The sequence below is a fragment of the Bos grunniens genome, chromosome 18, assembly GCF_055505025.1.
Source record: "Bos grunniens cultivar Pamir isolate PY7600 chromosome 18, Bosgru_T2T1.0, whole genome shotgun sequence".
Taxonomy (NCBI): domain Eukaryota; kingdom Metazoa; phylum Chordata; class Mammalia; order Artiodactyla; family Bovidae; genus Bos; species Bos grunniens.
This window is the reverse complement of record NC_141182.1, coordinates 63,926,877-63,947,828: the sequence shown is the minus strand read 5'-3', so window position 1 is coordinate 63,947,828 and position 20,952 is coordinate 63,926,877. Positions and strand designations below refer to the sequence as shown.

The window sequence follows — 20,952 nt, the reverse complement described above, 5'->3', positions numbered from 1 at the left end:
CGAGTATTAGATTCCACGTGGAGTGACAGCCACATGGCATTCGCTTTCTCTTCCTGACTTAGTGTGATCATCCTGCGCCCACCCACACTGCTGCAAACGGCAAGCGTTCGCTCTCTTTACGGCCGAGTAGTACTTCCTGTGCGCCGTCTTTACCCATTCATCGATCATGGCCACTTAGATTGTCTCCATGTGGTTATTGTAAATAGTGCTCCTATGAATATTGGGCTGCAGGTGTTTTTTTTTTTTTCAAATTAGAGTTTTCTCCGGATGACTAAATGACTTTTTGTGACACCAGGCCAATGTCAACATCCATCGGCCTTTGCTTCCTTTTCTGTAAAAACAGGAAAAATATTACCTACCTCGTGGTTGCTTTGAGGAGGAGACTCTGGCAGACCAGTTCTTTACTACACTAAGCGATAAATTCAACGTTGTGTTCATACTTCTGATGTTCACTGATAGTCACATCCTCCTTTGAAATTCAGATATGCACTTAAAAATTTTTTGTTGAAAAAACATCAACAGAGTTGTGACTTTTTTAAAGACCCAAGGCCTCCCTCGTCTGCTCTGGAGTCACACCCCCACCAATCAAGGAGGCACTGGATGCTTCTTCCAAATGCTGTGTTTATTCAGTCCTCCCTGTGTGTTCAGGTAGGACAGACGCTTCACAGAGAACTGAAGTCCCAGGACGTGAAGGGCACACGCCGTCGTCAGAGGCAGACACCGACAACCGAACTGAAGTGGATACTCAGGAGCCACCACCAGTGAGACTTTGTGAGGATCAGGAATCGTCATCCGTCTCCTGAAGGGTCCCGCATCAGAGCGGGGGTGGGCGGGGCGGTTCTCAGGTTCTTCAGATTCTCCAGCAGGGCCCGTCCTCCTCCTCCTCCGTGTACCAGGCGTCACTGATGACCACGTGGGGCTTCAGTCTCTGCACCTGCTCCAGCAGCCTTCTTACTCGGGCCGGGTATTGCTCTTTCCACAGCCTGGGAAGGGGGCCAGAAAGGGGCTTCCTTACTCTGGGAATTTGCTTCTGATGCCTCTCCCTTCCCCAGGACTCCCGGACACCCCACCCAAGGGTCTGAAACCTCTTCTTGCGCTGTTGCAGACAGACAGCGCCTTCCTCCTTGAATAAAACTCAGCCCCCCACCCTTTTTAAAAAATCAAATTCTGTATCTTTTAGGGCTTCCAAGGTAGCTCAGATAGTAAAGAATCTGCCTGCAACACAGGAGACCCGAGTTCCATCCCTGAGTCTGGAAGATCCCCTGGAGAAGGAAATAACAACCCACTCCAGTGTTCTTGCCTGGAGAATCCCCATGGACAGAGAAGCCTGGCGGGCTACAGTCAAGGGGGCTCACAATAGAGTCAGACACAACTTAGCGACCAAACTACCACTAAGACCACAAGTGGTTTGGCTGGATCCTGCAGTAATTCTCCTTGTGGTTTTTTGGAAGATACAAACATTTTGTCTGTTTGCATTTCAGAAGCCATCTCTGGGGGCTCACCCGATGGTCTGTAGATTAGAGGTGGGATGCATGAAGGCGGAACACAGCGTCGTCATTCCTCTGGGGCCGAGGTCGTTGCGCATCAGGTTCAGGCTGGCCAGGTGGCGGCTGCAGGTGAGGGCGGCAGACAGGGCCTTGCAGCCTTCAGAGGTCAGTCCACACGCCTCCAGCCTGCAGGGTCAGCACAGCCAAGAAAGACCCCGCCATCTGGGAGCCTCCCTCCAACCTGTATTTGACTTCCACTACAGTCTTTCTTATTTTAGATAGCTGTCTCTTTTATTTATTATCATTATTTGGGCTCCCCTGGTGTGCTCAGATGGTAAAGAACCCACTTGCTAATGCAGGAGACCCTGGTTTGATCCCTGGGTTGCGAAGATCCCCTGGAGAAGGGAATGGTAACCCACTCTGCTATTCTTGCCTGTACAACATTTTTAAAAATTTTATTTTAAGGAGATATCTCTTATTATCATCGTTATTTGGCTGTGCCATGTGGCATGCGGGATCTTAGTTCTCCAACCAGAGATCGAGCCCATGGCCCTGCATTGGAAGTGCAGAGTCCGAACCGCTGAACCCCTAGGGAACCGCCCTACTGCAATTTTAACAGTACAGTGGAATACTATTCAGCCATGAAAAAGAACAAAAACCTTGCCATTTGCAACAAGATGGCCGGACCTGGAGGGTGTTATGCGCGGTAAAGGAAGCTAGAGAAAGACAAACGCTGCATGTTTTCACTTAAATGTGGAATCTAAAAAGTGAAATGAATGAAGAAAGTGGGAATAGAGTCACAGATACTGAGAACAAACCAGTGGTTGCCAGTGGAGCAGTCTTCTTTGTTAAAAACTTTATGAGAGTGTAGTTGATTTATAGTGTATTGGTTTCAGGTGTGCAGCAAAGTGATTCGGTGACACCACACATAAATCCACCATTTTTCAGATTCTTTTCCCACGTAGGTTATTACAGAATGTTGAGTAGAGTTCCCTGTGCTCTACGGTAGGTCCTCGTTGATTATTTTCATACACAGTATTTTGTGTATGTTAGTTCCAACCTCCTAGTTTATCCCTCTCACACCACCCTCTTCCCCCTTGGTAACCATCAGTTTGTTTTCTATCTATGTCGTGAGTCTGTTTCTGTTTCATAAGTAAGTTCATTTGTGTCATTTCTTGAGATCCCACAGTTAAGTGATATCATATGATATTGTCCTTCTCTGCCCAACTTACTTCACTCAGTGTGATCATCTCTAGGCCCATCCCTGTTGCTGCAAATGGCTTTAGCCCTTCCCCTTTCAGGGCTGCATAGCACTCCACCGTATGTACTGGCAGTGTTCTAAGAAGCCTCCGGGGTGATTCTGGTGCTTTCGAGAGTTTGAGCTCCACCCGCGTCATCATCTGCTTTTTGACCCATCCTTCTCACTAGACGGGCAATGCCAGGGTCTGTGCACCTCCACCGTTTGATCATGTGCTTTTTGACCCATCCTTCTCACTAGACGGGCAATGCCAGGGTCTGTATACCTCCACCGTTTGATCATGTGCTTTTTGACCCATCCTTCTCACTAGACGGGCAATGCCAGGTCTGTATACCTCCACCGTTTGATCATGTGCTTTTTGACCCATCCTTCTCACTAGACGGGCAATGCCAGGTCTGTGCACCTCCACCGTTTGGCACTGTGTCCAGCAAACATTTATCTACTTAGTTCTCACCACCTCTGGACCACGTTCTCCAGCATTTGTATTTCATTCATGCATATACAGGTGTCCAGTCGGACTGCACGCCTCGGTCTGCTCCCCTGCCGAGGTTGGGCTCCATTCGATGGGATGGTGAACAGAACCTGCTCTTTGTGGGAGCGGCGTCACGTCTGCGTTCCCCTCCCCCTGCGCCCAGCCCTCTGGGAGGTGGTCCCAGGACCCTACCCGAGTCTCGTCAGGGTGTTCTTCTGCTTCAGTCCCTCGCACAGCGCCGCAATCCCCTCATCACCCAGGGCGTTGGCGGCCAGATCCAGGCTTCTCAGGCGCGGACTCCTCGTGATCACGTTGGACAGACTCTTGCAGCACGAGGCGGTGAGGCGGCAGTTCACCAAACTGCGATAGGCGGGAGGTGGGAGGGGACGGAGAGCGAGGGAGAGCTGGAGGTGGGGGACAGAGAGAGCCAGACGGGGACGCGGAGACGGACCCTAGAACTAACTCGAGGTGCCCTCTCTTTCGGCCGGCTAAACCGTGTGGTAGACTTGATCTCCGACAAGCGGGGAAACTTACTCCAGGTCCCGGAGAGGGCAGGACGGCTCCATCATGACCTCGCACAGAAGGTTCATCCCGGGATCTTCCAGGGGGTTCATGCTGAGGCTCAGGTGCGTCAGATGCCTGTTGCCCATGAGTGCAAAGGCGAGGAAGCCACAGCCAGCCACATCCAGGCTGCATGCGTTTAGTCTGCGGGGCACACACAGAGAAGAGGAAGCTCAGGTGTGCTCCTCAGAGTGACCTCGGCCTTTCAGATGGCCCCCAGGGACAGCCCGAGGCTACAGAGGCTGGAAGGCGCCTTAGAGAAAATGGGCGTGTTCCACAAGCTTCCTGCGGGCGCGAGTACAGTGCTGTTGGTTGCGAGCTCCACGTTTGTTGTTAAGTCGCTCAGTCGTTTGCGACTCTTGTGCGACCGCATAGACCGTAGCCCACCAGGCTCCTCTGTCCATGGGATTCTCCAGGCAAGAATACTGGAGTGGGTTGCTATGTCCTCCTCCAGGGGATCTTCCCCTCCCAGGGAGGAATCCCCTGCATTGGCAGGCGGATTCTTTACCACTGAGCCCCCAGGGAAGCCCGAGTTCAATGTTAATGATTCAATAATATGTATTACATAAGGTGTCTGTAAACAGAAACACATAAAACAAGGTTAGGTATCGATCGGTTGGAGAAAATAACACCACAGATGAACTTTTCTCTTAAACAGAAACAGACTCACAGACTGGTGGTGGCCAAGGGGCAGGGGTGTCGGGCGAGGGGAAGAATGGGGAGTCTGGGTCACCAGACGTGAGCTCCTACAGACAGGATGGGTAAACATCAGGGTCCTACTGCAGAGCACAGGAAGCGCATTCAACATTCTGTGGCGAGCCACAATGGAAAAGCGTTTTGAAAAAGAGTTGAGTCACCTGTGCAATTAGCAGAAATTAACACAACATGCTAAATCAACCATACTTCAATAAAAGAAATTTTAAGAAAACGCTGTGACCAGAGGTGCCCAGGAACTGTGGGAGTCTTTCCCTGGAGAGTCACTCATCCTGCGTCCACCTGTCCCGTACTCACGGCAAATTTACAGAACAGGACTGCCGGGAGTAATGAGACGTGGCTGTATGTGGATGAATGAGGACTTCCGGCTTGAAACACAGAGGCAGAGGTGGGATTTTCCAGGGTAGAAGCTATCAGGAGAGGGCAGGACACGGCACTTCCGAGGTCCCCGCGTCCTGACCATTTCCCCACTGCTCTGCACTCGCTGTAATAGAGCTACAGATGCTCTGGGGGCCACGGGGTGGACTCACGCCAGCTTCTGCAGACCACAGCTGGAGAGCTTCACGGCCCGACACAGCAGGCTCATCCCTTTGCTCCCCAGTTCATCGCCCGACAGGGACAGGTGTGTCAAGCCCTGGTTCTTGATGAGAGCAGAGGCCAGGTCTTGGCAGGTGGCGGCTGTGAGTCCGCAGCTCCCCAGGCTGAAGGAGAGAGGCCAGAATGGAGATGACAGCTCACTCGGTGAAGAACCCGCCTGCCAGCGCAGGAGACACCGCAGACGCGGGTTCCATCCCTGGGTCAGGAGGATCTCCTGGAGGAGGGCACGGCAACCCCCTCCAGTATCCTTCCCTGGAGAATTCCATGGACAGAGGAGCCTGGCAGGCTACCATCTATGGGGTCACAAAAGAGTCAGACAGGACTTAGCGACTAAACAGAAATAAACTTCCACAAAGGGCTCCCTGCAGGAGGCCCTCCCTCCCTGTTCTAACCCTCAGCTTATGCATCAGCCAGTTCCCCTCCCTTTCCTCCACCCGCTGTGACAGGGACGATCACAAGGGAAGATAGGACTCGTGAACAGGAGTATCGCTCACATTAGCTTCTGCAGGGTGCAGGGTGTGACCTTCAAGGCGTCACAGAGAGACTTCACGCCCTGGTCCGCCACCTTATTTCCCGTGAGGCTGAGGGATTTCAGGCTGCCGGACGTAGCAAGCACTTGGGAGATCTCCCGACAAGAGGCTGGGGTTAATCCACAGCGATCCAACCTGCAGAGACAGGCAACGTGGAGCACGTCCTCAGCTCTCCCCAGCAGCAGCCCACCTTGCCCCCATCAGCCGCCCTGTCCCTTTGGCTGGCTCCTGGGCGTTCTCTGCTCTGACCTGAGGGTCCCAGCATTTGCTGTGCCTGTTCGCAGTCTCAGATCTTTTTGTGGTTCAGTTTTCCGTTCACCCTCTGGGATGCCACCTTGTCTGAGTAAGTCAGTCTCACCACCTTCCCAACCACGCCTGCCCGCCCTCCTCTGCCCCGTCTTCTCGTCCCCGTATTACTTTATTCATAGCAATGACCACCAGCCGACGTTTTGTACGTTTACCTGACCTATAACGTTATGTAAGTTCAGGTGTCAGCCTGCTGACTTGATACATTGATATATTGCGGTATGACTGCCACAGTAGCATTAGCTATCATCTCTATCACGTCACACAGTATCATTTTTTTTTTTTGGTAGGAAATCATTAAAATGTATTCTTTCAGCAATTTTGATGTTTATAATACAGGATTGAGGTATGTTAGTCAATAAAGCTGAACAGACCTCATGTTTCTCTCTCTCAAAATACAGCCAAAGCACCGAGTAGTCCTGGTTTTTAGTCCCAGAGAATCTAAATGGCAAAACACACCCCCAGGAAATCACAAACTGGCAGCGACTGAGATGTCCCTGGAATGGTGAATGACTACACTAACTGCACACGCCTGTATCACCAAATGGGGTGTGTCTGTGTGTGGGTGTGTGTGGGTGTGGGGTGTGTGTGGGCCTGCGTGGGTGTGGGGTGTGTGTGGGCCTGCGTGGGTGTGTGTGTGTGGGTGTGGGGTGTGTGGGGGCCTGCGTGGGTGTGGGGTGTGTGTGGGCCTGCGTGGGTGGGTGTGTGTGGGTGTGTGTGGGTGTGGGGTGTGTGTGGGCCTGCGTGGGTGTGTGTGGGGGGGGTGTGTGTGTGTGTGGCTCAGTCAGTCCGACTCTGCCCCAAACCCCGCTCCTGTCCAGGCTGCCGCAGAACCCTGAGCAGAGTTCCGTGTGCTGCAGGCACACTGGGTTTTTAGTGGCGGCTCTCGGCGTCTCGTTCCCTGGCCAGGGATCGAACCTGGGCGCCCTGCATTGCGAGCACACAGTCTTAGCTGCGGCACCACCGGGGGAGGCCCCGGAAGTTACGTTTATTGTGACGTACGCGTGACACCATCTGCGCCCTCTCTCGGTGTCCGGTTTGGCGGCGTTTATTACATACACACGGCCGTGCACTCATCCTGGCCAACCAGCCCCAGACTCCCAAACCTTTGTACGACCTCGGCAGCTTTCTACGAAAGCTTATTTCAAAATAAAGAGTAAAAGCAGTGACGCCCTGAAATCCAAGCAGCAGAAAGCATCCCCAGCGCGACTCGCCTCAGAGACTCCAGCGCACACTGTGGGTGCCTGAGGGCCTCGCACGCCGTCTGCACGCCCTCCTCTCTCAGGCGGCAGCCCGTCAGGTCCAGGCGCGTGATGTTCCGGTTGATAATCAGAGTCATCCAGAGGTGACGGAGACCAGGGGTAACCCGGGCCCCTTTAAATCTACAGACGGGAAAAGGGAACGTGAGTTAGGACCACCGGGAGAGGTTTCGTTGTACCCTCATCTTTCCTTCTCACTCTGTTCCCATTTCGACTCTGATCTTTCATTATTTGCAGTTAGAGTTGCTCCTCAAACAACACGGGTTTAAACTATACGAGTTCTCGTGTATGTGGGGTTTTTTTCAATAAATATAAAAACACACATGTAGACCATCGTATGCAAAACTGGCATTGATGTGGACCGCCTATCCCTACACAGGAATGAGGTGAGTGGTATTCAGCATAAAATCAATGATGTGTTTGTTTTCTTACTATTTTAGAACTTTGCTTTCAAAGAATTACATTAGTGTACAGAATGCTCTTCTCTCTTATAACCAGAGAAACAGCCTGTCAGCCAATCATTAAAGGTAAGTGTTTTTCTTAAATATAGCAATGTTGTATTATGTTTATTGTATTATGTACAATATAATATTGTATTATGATTATGACCGTAATGTGGATGCCGTAAAAGTTTGTAATGATTCATTCATCAGTGTCCAGGCAGGGCTACCGCGTTGTTGTTGCGGCTTAGTCGCAAAGTTGTGTCTGACTCTTTGTGACTCTATGGACTGTAGCCCGCCAGGCTCCTCTGTGCATGGGATTCTCCAGGCAAGAATACTGGAGTGGGTTGCCATTTCCTTCTCCAGGGGATCTTTCCTACCCAGGAATCCATAAAGCAACCTTACTGATGCTTCTTCATTATCAATGTGTGAATCATTATATGTATAAATACATGTATGATTTTTTACATTGTATTTTCATTTTTGATGTCCAGTGTTACACATATGTATAGACACATATGTAGTTATACATATGACATCTAAAGTGTTTTGTATATAACATTGATGAGGTACTGACACATGATTCATCAGACAGACAATGTAAATTTATGGTATCAATGAATACAGTACTGAAATGAACCTTCCTCACTTCCTGCTCCAACTAAGCAACTCCTATTCATCTTTCAAAACCCTGAGTAAATGAACCCACCTTAGTAATCCCTTCACAAGATCCTTAGTCATTCCCCACCTATACTTTTGGGAACTTGGTTGCTACACCTTCCACAGCCCTTATTCCCTGCAAATACACTCTATAGATCAGTAGGTAGGAGAGGAGAGCCATGACACAGCCACACAAAGGGATGTACGGGGTCTGGGAAGCCTCACATCAGATTCTGTATTTTACAGGCTGGCTGCCGCAGCTTGACACACAGGGTTTTCATGGCCTCCTTGCTCAAGATGCTGCCACTCAGGTCGAGCTGTCGTAGGTTTGGGTGCGTGCTGAGCACGGAGCAGAGGTCTTCCCAGTGCTCATCAAGGGTCTTGATCTTCAGCCTATTGTGGAGAAGGAAACAAACATTTGTTCACACAGGATGGATTCTGACATGAGCAACTGCCCCATCCACGCCCGAGGAGAGAAGTCAGGCTGTTAGGATGGGGGAGGGTCTCAGAGGCTCTGAGTGGATCTGATCTCATGGTCTGGAGGAGTGTTGTCAGAACCAAACTGCTTCCAGAACACTTCTGTACCCACAGGGCATACCGCCAGCTCTAAGTAAGATTTGTGCTTGAATTCTAGCTCCCTCTTGAACGTCAAAGTGTAGTCACTATGGAAAACGGTATGGAATGTCCCCCCCAAAACTAAAAATAGAACTACCATTTGCTGTTGCTCAGTCGCCAAGTCATGTCCGACTCTTTGTGACTCCATGGACTGGAGCACGCCAGCCTTCCCTGTCCTGAACTACTTCCCAGAGTTTGCCCAAGTTCATGTCCACTGAGTCGGTGATGCCATCCAGCCATCTCATCCTCTACCATATGATCCAGAAATCCCACTTTTGGGGATGTGTCCAAGAGAATTGGAACCAGGGTCCCAGAGAGGTATTTGTACATTATTCACAACAGTCAAGATACAGAAACAACCTAAGTGTCCATCAGTGGATAAAGAAACTGTGGTGTGTGTGCCCCAGTGTCCACTGCAGCGCTGTTTACAACAGCCAGGACATGGGAGCAACCTAGATGTCCACCGATAGCGGAGTGGATGAAGAAGTTGTGTTACATATATACTCAGTGGGATATACTCAGCCACAAAAAGGAAAGAAACTGAGTCAGTTCTAATGACATAGATAAACCTAGAGCCTATTATATACAGAGTGAAGTAAGTCAGAAAGACACGAATAAATTTTGCATATTAACACATATATATGGAATCTAGAAAGATGGTACTGACGCATCTACTTGCAGGGCAGGAAGAGAGACAGACCTAGAGAACCGACTTGTGGACACAGCGGGGGACGGAGAGGCTGGGATCAATCGAGAGAGTAGCCTTGAGACAGGTACATTATCATATGTTAAACAGACAGCTGAGGGAAATTGCCATATGACACAGGGAGCTCAGCTCGGTGCTGTGATGACCTAGAGTGCTGGGATGGGGTGGCAGGGAGGGAGGTTCAAGAGCGGGGGACACATGTATACCTGTGGCTGATTCACGTGGATGTGTGGCAGAGACCAACACAACACTATGAAGCAATTAGCCTCCAACTACAAATAAATACATACAAAGAGAAAATGTGGTGTACACACATACAATGGAATATTATCCAGCCTTGAAAAAGAAGGAAGCACTGCCATTGGCCAGAACAGCGGTCAGCTAGAGGACACTGTGCCAAGTGAAATAAGCCAGTCACAGAGAGACGTGTCCGGTCTCACTTAGATTCTAAAGCAGTCAAATTCACGGAAGCCGGGTGTGGAGCGGTGGTTGCCTGGCCTTGGGGTGGGGAACTGGGAGATGTTGGCCAAAGGGTACAAAGTTGCAGCTATCAGGATGAGTGCATTCTGGAGCTCTAATGTGTTAACACAATGATGCACACCCAGGGGGATAGTCTTTAGGTGTTTTCACACACAAAGAAAATGGTACCTATATGAGGCGATGGGTGTGCTGACTAGCCTGACGGTGATCATTTCAGGTACATCAAAACACCAAGTCATACACCTTACATACGTGCAATTTTGCTCAGTTATACCTCTCTTGTGTTGGAAAGAAACACAAGAACGGGAACAGCAGAGGTGGGGCACTCACCCTTGGGGAGCCCCGGACCATGCCTCAGCAAATTCATCCTTTGGGGTCCCTCTGACATCCAGTCGAACTTTCCGTAAATGCTGGCAACGCCGGAGACAGAAGGAAGACACCGTTAAGTCCATTGGCCGGTTCAACTGCAGCCACACTTCTTGGAAGCCGTTCAAGGCCAAGCGAACAAACTCGTCGTCCTGTGTCTCGAAAAGGCAGTAGAAGGCCTCGAGCAAGTCTGGGGAGGCGGCGGCAGCAGGGTGCTGACCCAGCAGGCAGATCCAGTGCAGAAGTTGCTGCTTAGCCACGGGGGCGACGGGACAGCCTAGGAGGGTTTCCAGGGCCCGCATCACCTCCTTGCTCACAAGGCCAAATAGGAATCTCTTCATCTGGACCAGCTGAACGTTGAGGTCAATATGCCTGAGCTCCGTCAGACTCTTTGTGCTCTGGGGGAACAGCGGGTAGCCCTCCCCGTCTCCCTCGACGCCTCGCAGGACATAGAACAAGGCTGCAAAGAACTCCTGGAGGCTGAGGTGGGAGAATGCGTGGCCCCTTCCGCAGTGGCTGTCAGGGAGAAGGATGCTCGCCTGCTGCAGGGCGGAGAGCTCGGGCCCCTGCAGCCCGTGGACGCCCAGGTCGTCGCCGTCAAACACGAACTTCGCGTTCCACACGCCGTCCGCTGCCAGCCGGCACAAGCCCTTCAGGGCACCGCGTTCCTCCCCGCTCAGCGCGCGCCAGCCTGCATCTTTGGGAGCCAGCCGCTGGAACACGAAGGTGGCGTACAAGCCCGTGAGGGTGTGGCCGGGGACGGGAAGGCCTTTCCCCGGCTCCCCCTGCAGCTCGAGGGCCTCACGGACCAGGGCGCACACCACGGGCACCTGACACTTGTCAAGCACCTCCTGGTGGTCGGCCCCCGCGTGCCAGGCGCATGTCTTACGACGGCAGTGCTTTCCGCCGCCGAGGAGCAACTGCATCCTGTTTTCCACTGAGAGGCCCCCGACCCATAGGTAACGGGGAGACCGGAGCAGGGCTTGGAGCCTCTGCAATCCCGCGTCCTGGACGGTGAGGAGGAGGGCGCACTCGGGGAGCAGGACTTTCTTCAGCAGGCTGTGCGCCAGGACGGCTGCGGGCTGCCTCTCCGCCCAGTCGGCCAGGAGGCTGGAGTCCTGGTCTCTGAAGGTGAGCTCCAGCTCTTCGAGTCCATCCAACACAATCAAGAGCCTTTCGGGCTGGGACAGGACCTTCTCCACCGGGACCGGGGCGTCCGGCCACTCCCTGGAGATGAGCTCCGCAAAGCTGGTCTCCCTGGACCCCTGGAGGTCTCTGGCACGGAGAAGGAAGACGTAGGAGAACAAGCCCTTGTAGAGGTCGCCTTGCGCCCAGAACAGCAAGAGCCTCCGGGCTAGCGAGGACTTACCAACCCCCGGGGGTCCGTGCAGAACTACCGTGAGAGGCCGGAAGCCCCCCGAGGGGTCTGGGTTAAACGCCCCCGATAGCGCATGCGCGTCCGGACACTCGAAGGCAAATTCTTCAAAGCGCTGGGGTGTGTCCAGCCTGGTGGAGAATGTCGTCATCACGTGGATCCTGTAGTCCCGCGAGTCCTGTGGGTCCTCTCTGGGGCCTGCATGGGACGGAAGAGAGGGGAAGAATGGGACTGGGTGTGGAGAGAGTCACAGTTTTAGCGAGAAACAAGCAAAGACGCAAAACAAAGACCACAGACTTAGTCGCTGCGAAGACAGCCAGCCTGCCTCTGGGGCGCTTTCCTTTCTTCCTAGCAATGTGCGTATAAGGATCTCTGTCCCTAAGATCACTGCCTCAGAGCGGATGGATGTCCTGGGAAATAGAGCTGTGTCCCTTTAACTGGACCTCTCTTTCCCTCACGTCACACCTGACGCTTTACAAGTTTGTCTCCCCACCATGGGCGGTGCCAGAGACTTTGCTGCTTGCCTCTGTATCTTTGTGGTAAAGAATCTGCCTACAATGCAGAAGACGCTGGAGATGAGGGTTCAATCGCTGGGTGGGGAAGATCCCCTGGGGGAGGAAATGACACCCCACTCCAGTATTCTTGCCTAGAGAATCCCCATGGACTGAGGACCCTGGCAGGCTACAGTCCCTGTTGCCATTTCCTCCTCCAGGGCATCTTCCTGATCCCGGGATCAAACCTGGGTTTCCTGCATTGCCAGGTAGATTCTTTACTACTGAGCCACCTGGGAAGCCCCACTAATATCTTAGATATCACCACCAGGACTTCCAAGGTGGTGCAGTGGTCAAGACTTCACCTTCTAATTCAGGGGTTGTGGGTTTGACCCCTGGTCAAGGGCCTAAAATCTCACATGCCTCAGGGCCAACAAAAACAAAAATATAAAACAGAAACAATATTGCAACAAGTTCAATACAGACTTTAAAAATGATCCATATCAAAAAAAATTTTTTTCCCATGATCACATTCTTGTATATAAATGTTAAGAGCAGCATAATTCACACACATCCATGTTTCCACCACTTCGTCCCTCCCCGAGATCCCCAACTAACCTGGCACTTCTTTCATGCTTGGACCTTGGTCAGTCTTTGTTGGTGCAGAATCTTCTGATATTTCAGCCAGTAGATACTCTGCAATCAAGAACAGTTGAGACGGTGTCTCAATAACGTCATGGCAGCTACCCTCATCAGGGATGAAAACATCTCCAGCCCAAAATACTGAAGGGAACCCACACTCGTCTCAGCATCTCACAGTTTATTCCCCAATTCATCTGCAGCGAGGAAAATGGAGACGCAGGGCCCGTGACAGTCTCAACACGGTGGCTCGGCTGGGGGTACTGATCACTAAACATCCACTCTTATTTTGATTTTATAACCTTCATTTCCTACAGATTTTATTATCCTGGGCTCCAAAATCACTGCAGACAGTGACTGCAGCCATGAAATTACAAGACCCTTGCTCCTTGGAAGGAAAGCTATGGCAAACCTAGACAGTGTATTAAAAAGCAGAGATTTCACTTTGCTGGCTAAGGTCCTTACAGTCAGAGCTATGGTTTTTCCAGTAGTCATGTATGGATGGGAGATCTGGACTATAAACAGATCTGAGTGCTGAAGAATTGATGCTTTTGAACTGTGGTGTTGGAGAAGATACTCGAGAGGCCCTTGGACTGCAAGGAGATCCAACCAGTCAATCGTAAAGGAAATCAACCCTGACTAGTCATTAGAATGACTAATGCTGAAGCTCCAATACTTTGGCCACCTGATGCAAAGAGCTGACTCACTGGAAAAGACCCTGATGCTGGGAAAGATTGAAGGCAGGAGGAGAAGGGGACGACAGAGGATGAGAAGGTTGGATGGCATCACTGGCTCAGTGGACATGAGTTTGAGTAAGCTCCAGGAGTTGGTGGTGGACAGGGAGGCCTGGCGTGCTGCAGTCCATGGGGTCGCAAACTCAGACATGACTGAGCAGCTGAACAACAACAACAATTTCCTATGAATAACAGTAACATGTTTTCCATCCAGGGATTTTTTTTTGATTCTCAGAAGGAAGAGCTTCTGTTCAAGCTCTTTATGGACACAACAGATGAGCAACATCTGGGTGTGTAATACCTGTAAGTCTTTAGAGCCAATCTGGCTGCTCACACTTGGGACTCTAAGTTTTTGTCCACAGTTGAAGGAGAGAATTCCTCCTGATAAAGGAGAGCTATTATTTTTTTCCTACTACCTTTCTTTGAAATACCTTAAGATAACCACAGAACTTGATGTAAGTACATTGCTAGAATATGCGTACCAACATTCTGAGGGAGGGCAATCCTTAGAGAAGTTCCTTGAACCATAGTCTCTAAATCTAAGGCAAGAAATAAGTGAGACACCCGTTCTACAGCTGTTACTGTTCTTAAAAACAAACAAACCCAAATGCCTCAGACCTAGGGACACACACAGACTGAAAGTGAAGGGCTGGAAAAAGATATTCCATGCAAACGGAAGTCAAAAGAAGCAGGAGTAGCAATACTCATATTAGATAAAATGGTCTTTAAAAATAAGGAGATGGTGATGGACAGGGAGGCCTGGCGTGCTGCGATTCATGGGGTCGCAAAGAGTCGGACACAACTGAGCGACTAAACTGAACTGAAGGCACTTCCCAGGTGGCGCTAGTGGTAAAGAATCCACCTGCCAATGCAGGAGACATGAGAGACTTGGCTTTGATCCCTGGGTCAGGAAGAGCCCCTGGAGGAGGAAACGGTGGAAAATTCCAGGAAGATGGACAGAGGAACCTGGCAGGCTACAAGTCCATGGGGTTGCAAAGAGTCAGACAGGACCAAGCACATTCACAAGAGACAAGGAAGGCCACTACATAATGACTGAGGGATCTATCCAAGAAGATGATGTAACAATTACAAAGATACACGCACCCAACAAAGCAGCACCTCAGTGCGCGAGGCCGATGCTGGCCGCTGTTAAAGGGGAATTGACGGCGACAAGAGAGTAGTGGGGGGCTTTAGGACCCCACTCTCACCGGAGGACAGATCTTCCGGACAGAAAATTAATGAGGAGAAACAAGATGAAGATTCACTATCTTATTGGACCTTGGCAACAGCACGTAGACGCAGCACAAATACGGTCCCCCGGATGTAGAGGAGGAGAGACTTTGCCAGAAGTCACACATGTGGGGCCACCAGAGCTCTGGCGTGGCACTTTTGACTCCACGTGCCGTCTGCTACCTTCAGCCCACCAGGCAGACCTGTCTTCTCCTTCACTGTTTCACGGGCTGGAGATGACTTGGATTTCCAGCGAGGCAGGTTGAGCAGTGAGTGAGTGAGTTCTCCTAGTTCAGAGTCCCGCTGTAGAGATGGACACCCTCCCACCCCCAACGGTACCTTCCCTATCCCCTGGGAACTTGAGGTCACCCCCTGTTTCCCCTACCCCCGAGATCTGCCCCAATCTCACTTTTCATCTCGTCCCTTGCCATCTCAGACAGTGCCGACAGGCTCATCTTTTCAAAGATGTCAGTGGATGTCTTCCAGGCGAGAGATGCTCTGCAATGCTCATGCAGGAGGGAGGCGAGGGACTCCGCATCAGCCCTGTCCACCTGGACCAGCGGGAAGGAGCACGCTGCTGATTCTGACGCATGCTCCTTCAGGAGGGCCTTAAATGTCTGGAACTCCTCTTTGCCCAGCTGCTCGAAACACCACTGCAGTCCGTAATTGGAGAAGGGGGCTATTTTGGCTTCTCTCATCTTGATGCAAGGTTGAGAGCTCAGGTGGAATGGAAAAGTAGTCTTTGGTAAACGAAGCCAATGGGACCTGTTAGAAGAGTGAAGAGTTAGTTGCTCAGTGGTGTCTGACTCTTTGCGACCCCAAGGACTGTAGACCACTAGGCTTCTCTGTGCATGGGATTCTCCAGGCAAGAATACTGGAGTGGGTTGCCATGCCCTCCTCCAGGGCATCTTTCCGACCCAGAGATCGAACCCAGGTCTCCTGCATTGCAGGCAGATTCCTTACCTGCTGAGCCCTGGGGTAGGTCATAGAGGAAGATTGAAAACACTTGCCAGTGAGTGGTCCTGGCTAACAGGCTAGGCTTAATGGAATTGGCCAATAGGTTACCGTCACTTACTGAAAATCAGTCACAGGGTTTTCAGATGAGTTCTTTCCGGTTGCACTTGTTAACGTAACATCCAGTTACACACACACACAGTAAAGACTTTTGGTATAAAGGTATTCTGAGGACTTCCCTGGGAATACAGTGGCTAAGAGTCTTCCCGCCAATGCCGGGGACACGGGTTTGATCCCAGGAGGGTCCCCCATGCCGAGGGCAGCTGAGCCCATGCAGCAGAGCTCCAGGGCCCGGGAGCCTCAGCTCCTGACGCTTGAGTGCCCTGAGCCCCTGCTCTGCAGCGAGAGACTAGCTTCCACTCAGAGCCCTCAGGCAGCAACTGGAGAAAACTGTTTTCTACGTCTGTGTGTTCGTTTTGTAGATAAGTTCATTTGCTGCACGGGGGTCTTGAGTGATCCTACAGAAGCTGTTAGGATTACAGGGCCTGAAATCAGACCCCGTTTGAATATCGAGTCTTGGTGCCCCAGGCAAAGGCGTTTCCCTCAGTAACTCGGTTTCCTCCCGTGACAAAGAGCACCCTCAGGACTGTAGGGTGTCGCAGAGCGCTTTGATGACTGTAAGCCACGGTGAGTAACACCCCCAGACCCCTTTAAGACACAGACACACATCAGTTGGTCCTGACGTTCAAGTCAGAGCACCCCAAGTTCATCCTCTACTTTAGACCAAGGGGCTTGCCAGGTGGCGCAGTGGTAAAGAATCCGCCTGCCAATGCAGGAGACCCAGGTTCGATCTCTGGGTCAGGAAGATCCCCTGGAAGAGGAAACTCAACCCACTGCAGTAGTCTTGTCTGGAGAATCCCATGGACAGAGAAGCCTGGTGGGCTACAGTCCATAGGGTTTGCAAAGAGTCAGATAAAACTCAGTGGCTAAACAACAACTTCAGACCTAGAGGTTGGGAAGAGCTGAGAGATGTACCCAAATATGCCAAACAGATGTGTTTTGTGGGTGGACTTTTTCATCAAAGCAGAGCAATGGGACATACCTCCTTCTCTCTGAGGGTTTCTTTGGTCCCTGGGCTCTGACGAGTCTAACTGGAGAGACTGGGAGCAGAGAATAGGGCTCAGCGAGTAGGTTCCAACCAGGAAGGGAGAAAAACAGGGAGAGAAAGATCCCAGGGAGAAGGCAGGAGGAAACGCCCACCACCCTGACTCCTCACCTCTAGGACGGGATCCCACCGGCAAGCGGTGATGACGGGCCTTTGGGGGGATCCGTGTGGTGACGTTCTTGCCGTCTATTGGCTGCTACGCTCCGCGTGGGCATACCCAGGGTAGACGGGGAGCAGCGGCTCTCTGCACCTGCTTGCCCCGCCCCTTCCCACCTGTCAGGTGAGGATGCTCTGTCGGCCTTAGTTCACCTGTGCTGAAGACCCGCGGGTCAGTACAGCCCTCACCTGGCTGGCCCAGAGCAACGGGGTGTGGGTGTATGTGTGTGGGCTGGCATTTGCTGACCACTCTCTAAGGATGCTGCTGTTGCTTGTTCAGTTGACTTTCTCCGTAACACCCTCTTATCTGGATTCCTGTGAATTCATAGTATTTACGTGCTCTGTCCCTCAGTCGTGTCTCACTCTTTGCGACCCCATAGACTGTAGCCTGCAAGGCTCCTCTGTCCATGGGATTCTCCAGGCAAGAACTCTGGAGTGGGTTGCTAGGCCCTCCCCCAGGGGATCCTCCCAACCCAAGGATCAAACCCACGTCTCCAGCGTTTCCTGCATTTGCAGGCGGGTTCTTTACCACTAGCACCACTTGGGAAGCCCCGTGGTATATGCACCTGCTTGTTATCAAACAATTCTTCTCCAGTGTTCTAAAGTGCACCTGTGTTCAACATCGCTAATAAAGGAGATGCAAATCAAAACCACAGTGAGATCTCACCCGACACCTGTCACAATAGCTGTCATCAAAAAGAACACAAATAAGAAATGTTGGCTAGGAATGTAATTTGATGTAATTTGAATGTAAATTGGTGCAGTCACTGTGGCAAGCATTATGGAGGTTTCTCTAAAAACTCCTTTGACATTGAAACTTCAAAAATATTAATGTATCTACCTAAACATAATTGTAATGTATAGTGGAACTATATGTAACTCTGTTCTATTTTTCCCCAGTCTCCTGTAAATATGTTATCATACTTTCATAATTTAAAAAATGAGCAAGAGAAAAAAAGAAGAAGTACATACAAATAAAACTACCATATGACCCAACAGGTCCACTCTTGGGTATATATCTGGATAACCATAGAAGCTCTCATTTGGAAAGATACCTGCACCTCTATGGTCATAGCGGCAGCATCTGCAATAGCCCAGGTATGCAAACAACCTCCGTGTCCACCAACAGACGCGTGGATAAAGATGTGGTGCGTTTATACAATGGAGAATTACTCAGGCAGAAAAAAGAGCAAAATTTGCCATGTGCAGCAACATGGTTAGAACTGGAGGGTAGTATGCTGAAGTGAGGGCTTCCCTGGTAGCTCAGCTGGTAAAGGATCTGCCTGCAATCCTGGAGACCCTGGTTCAATTCCTGGGTCAGGAAGTTCCTCTGGAGAAGGGATAGGCTACCCACTCTGGTATTCTTGGGCTTCCCTGGTGGCTCAGACAGTAAAGAATCCACCTGCAATGTGGGAGACCTGGGTTTAATCCCTGGGTCGGGAAGATCCCCTGGAGGAGGGCATGGCAACCCCCTTCAGTATTCTTGCCTGGAGAATCCCATGGGCAGAGGAGCCTGGCGGGCTCCAGTCCATTGAGTCACAGAGTCAGATATGACTGAGCCACTAAGCATCACACGTACTAAAGTGAAATAAGTCAGACAGAGAGAGACAAACACTGTATTTCACCACTGATGTCTGGAATCCAAAGAGGCAACAAACTAATCAGTGTCACAAAAGAGAGGCAGACACACATGGAGAATAAGGCACTGGTTACCAGCAGCAGGTGCAGAGGGGTCAATTCAGGGGTGGGGGGATATCAGACGGTGGGTTACAGGGATGTTGTGCACAGCACAGGGAATTTATAGCCAGTGTTTTGTAATAACTGTAAATTAAGTGGGACCTTTGAAAATTGTATAAAAAATACAAATTAAAAAAATGCCCGTCTCAGTTAATAGTAAGACCAGCTATTTTGTGCCTTGAGTCTCCACGTGAATGGTTGTCTCCCAAAGTGTTTCTTTCTTTTTTTCCCCAGCTTTATTAAGAGAATCATCAACCCTGCGTAGGTTTAAGGTGTATAATGTGTTCATTTCATGCACATATATTGCAAAACCTTTACCACAGTAGTGATGTGTCCCACCCCAGTAATTCCCAAATTTCTCTGCAGGTTGGAATCACTTGGAGGAACGTTTAAAATCCCTGAGCCTCAGGCCACACTCATTTCACTTAAGACAGGATGGGGCCGGGCTGTTGCATTGTTTAGTCGCTACGTTGGAATTCCATGTGGAAGACTTGGCTATTCTCCCACATTTATTTATTGATGTATATATGTTATAGAATCATGTGCATTTATATTTCGTCACAGCACCGGCTGACCCCTGCATCATGCTGCAGCTTCCCACTGGTTCTCCGTTGTGCTCATGGTAAAGGGTGTAAGTGTCCATGCAGCTCTCAGTTCTTCCCACCCCCTCCTACCCCTGCTGTGTCCACAAGTCTGTTCTTTGTCTGCATCTATTCCTGCCCTGCAAATAGGCTCACCTGTACCATTTTTCTAGATTCCATATATATGCGTTGTTGTTCTTCAGTCGCTCAGTCATGTCTGACTCTTTGCGACCCCGTGGGCTGCAGCACGCCAGGCCTCCCTGTCCATCACCAACTCCCAGAGTTTACTCAAACTCATGACCATTGAGTCAGTGATGCCGTCCAACCTTCTCATCCTCTGCTGCCCTCTTCTCCTCCTGTCCTCAATCTTTCCCAGCATCGGGGTATATGCATTAGTACACCATGTTTTTCTGACTTAAAGTATCGTCTTCCACCTAGCTTTTAAAAATGGTTTGCCAAAACCCTTTGGGGACCTCAGGGTTTTTTAGTGCATGGACCACTCGTCCCATTGACTGGCCCTGCAGTAAACCTTCCTCTGCTCCAAACTGCGACGTTTCAGTTTGTTTCACTTCCCTGTGCGTTGGGCACATGAACTCATGCTAACACAAAGAAAATGACTATATGACTGCTTTTGAGGTCTTTGAGTTCTAAACGCTGTCCTAACTTTTAACTAGTTGTGTGCTAGTTAGCCGTGTTAGCTGTACTATGCTCCCTTGTGTCCAACTCCACGGACTGTAGCCCACCAGGCTCCTCTGTCCATGGGATTCTCCAGGCAAGGATACTGGAGCAGGTTGCCATTCCCTTCTCCAGAGGATCTTCCCCACCCAGGGATTAAACCCTCGTCTCCTATACTGCAGTTGGATTCCTTACCACTGGGCCCCCAGGGGAGTCCTGGGCTAGATGGCTAGAACCCAAAAAGCCCATAGTCTGGGGAACTCCCAGCTGATCCAGGGGTAAGACTCCACGCTTTCACTGCCAAGAGCCCAGGGCTCAGTCTCTGCTCGGGGAGCTGAGGTCCTACAAGCAGGGTGGCTGGAAAACACCAGAGCAAAGTCTGTTCTGGGCGGTGCAGTCCTTCCAGGAGGTTGCACCGGAAGCCACGTGCACCTTGTACAACTTCTCAAGGCCCTAGGATGATAACTGGGGAGGCAGAATTGAGGAAACCACTCTCTAGACCCCCAGTCTGGGCCCAGGCCCATCCTAGTGTAAGTCACAGAGAAATCCCCTTTGCTTTACTCTATTAATGGACTAACCTCCTTTAAAAAGTTGAGAGTCACACTTCACTGTTTTTGTTGTTGTTTTCAGCTCACTGGCTTAGTTGCTGCACAACACATGGAATCTTTTTTTTTTTTAATTTTATTTTATTTTTAAACTTTACATAATTGTATTAGTTTTGCCAAATATCAAAATGAATCCGCCACAGGTATACATGTGTTCCC

At 50.6% G+C, this 20,952-nt stretch overlaps 1 protein-coding gene across 2 annotated transcripts; it reads right to left on the bottom strand.

Moving 5' to 3' along the window:
* Positions 1-601: 601 nt before the first annotated feature.
* Positions 602-18,187, bottom strand: NLRP5 (NLR family pyrin domain containing 5). 2 transcript variants are annotated; one of them, XM_086354712.1, is made up of 13 exons: positions 17,151-17,168; positions 16,977-17,034; positions 15,330-15,685; positions 12,936-13,013; positions 10,416-12,024; positions 8,510-8,677; positions 7,140-7,307; positions 5,584-5,754; positions 5,023-5,193; positions 3,752-3,922; positions 3,410-3,577; positions 1,503-1,673; positions 602-983 (listed from the first exon to the last, which is right to left on the bottom strand). In XM_086354712.1, exons 3-13 carry the CDS (start codon positions 15,616-15,618, stop codon positions 851-853), a joined length of 3,297 nt encoding a protein of 1,098 aa, XP_086210838.1. In that variant the 5' UTR covers positions 15,619-15,685; positions 16,977-17,034; positions 17,151-17,168; the 3' UTR covers positions 602-850. The 2 variants fall into 2 exon arrangements, with proteins under 2 accessions (XP_086210838.1, XP_086210837.1); XM_086354711.1 differs by lacking the exon at positions 16,977-17,034 and having other exon boundaries at positions 17,151-18,187.
* Between the last annotated feature and the right edge of the window lie 2,765 nt (positions 18,188-20,952).

Bases quoted from the DNA above. Each gene is read 5' to 3' on its own strand.
- NLRP5 (XM_086354711.1), bottom strand. From the start codon at position 15,618: ATGAGAGAAGCCAAAATAGCCCCCTTCTCCAATTACGGACTGCAGTGG. The intron at 13,014-15,329 runs GTGAGATTGGGG...TCTTGATTGCAG, and splicing joins GGCAAGGGACGAGATGAAAA to AGTATCTACTGGCTGAAATA. The intron at 3,923-5,022 runs GTGAGTCCACCC...TGTGCCCCGCAG, and splicing joins TGTGGTCTGCAGAAGCTGGC to ACTAAACGCATGCAGCCTGG.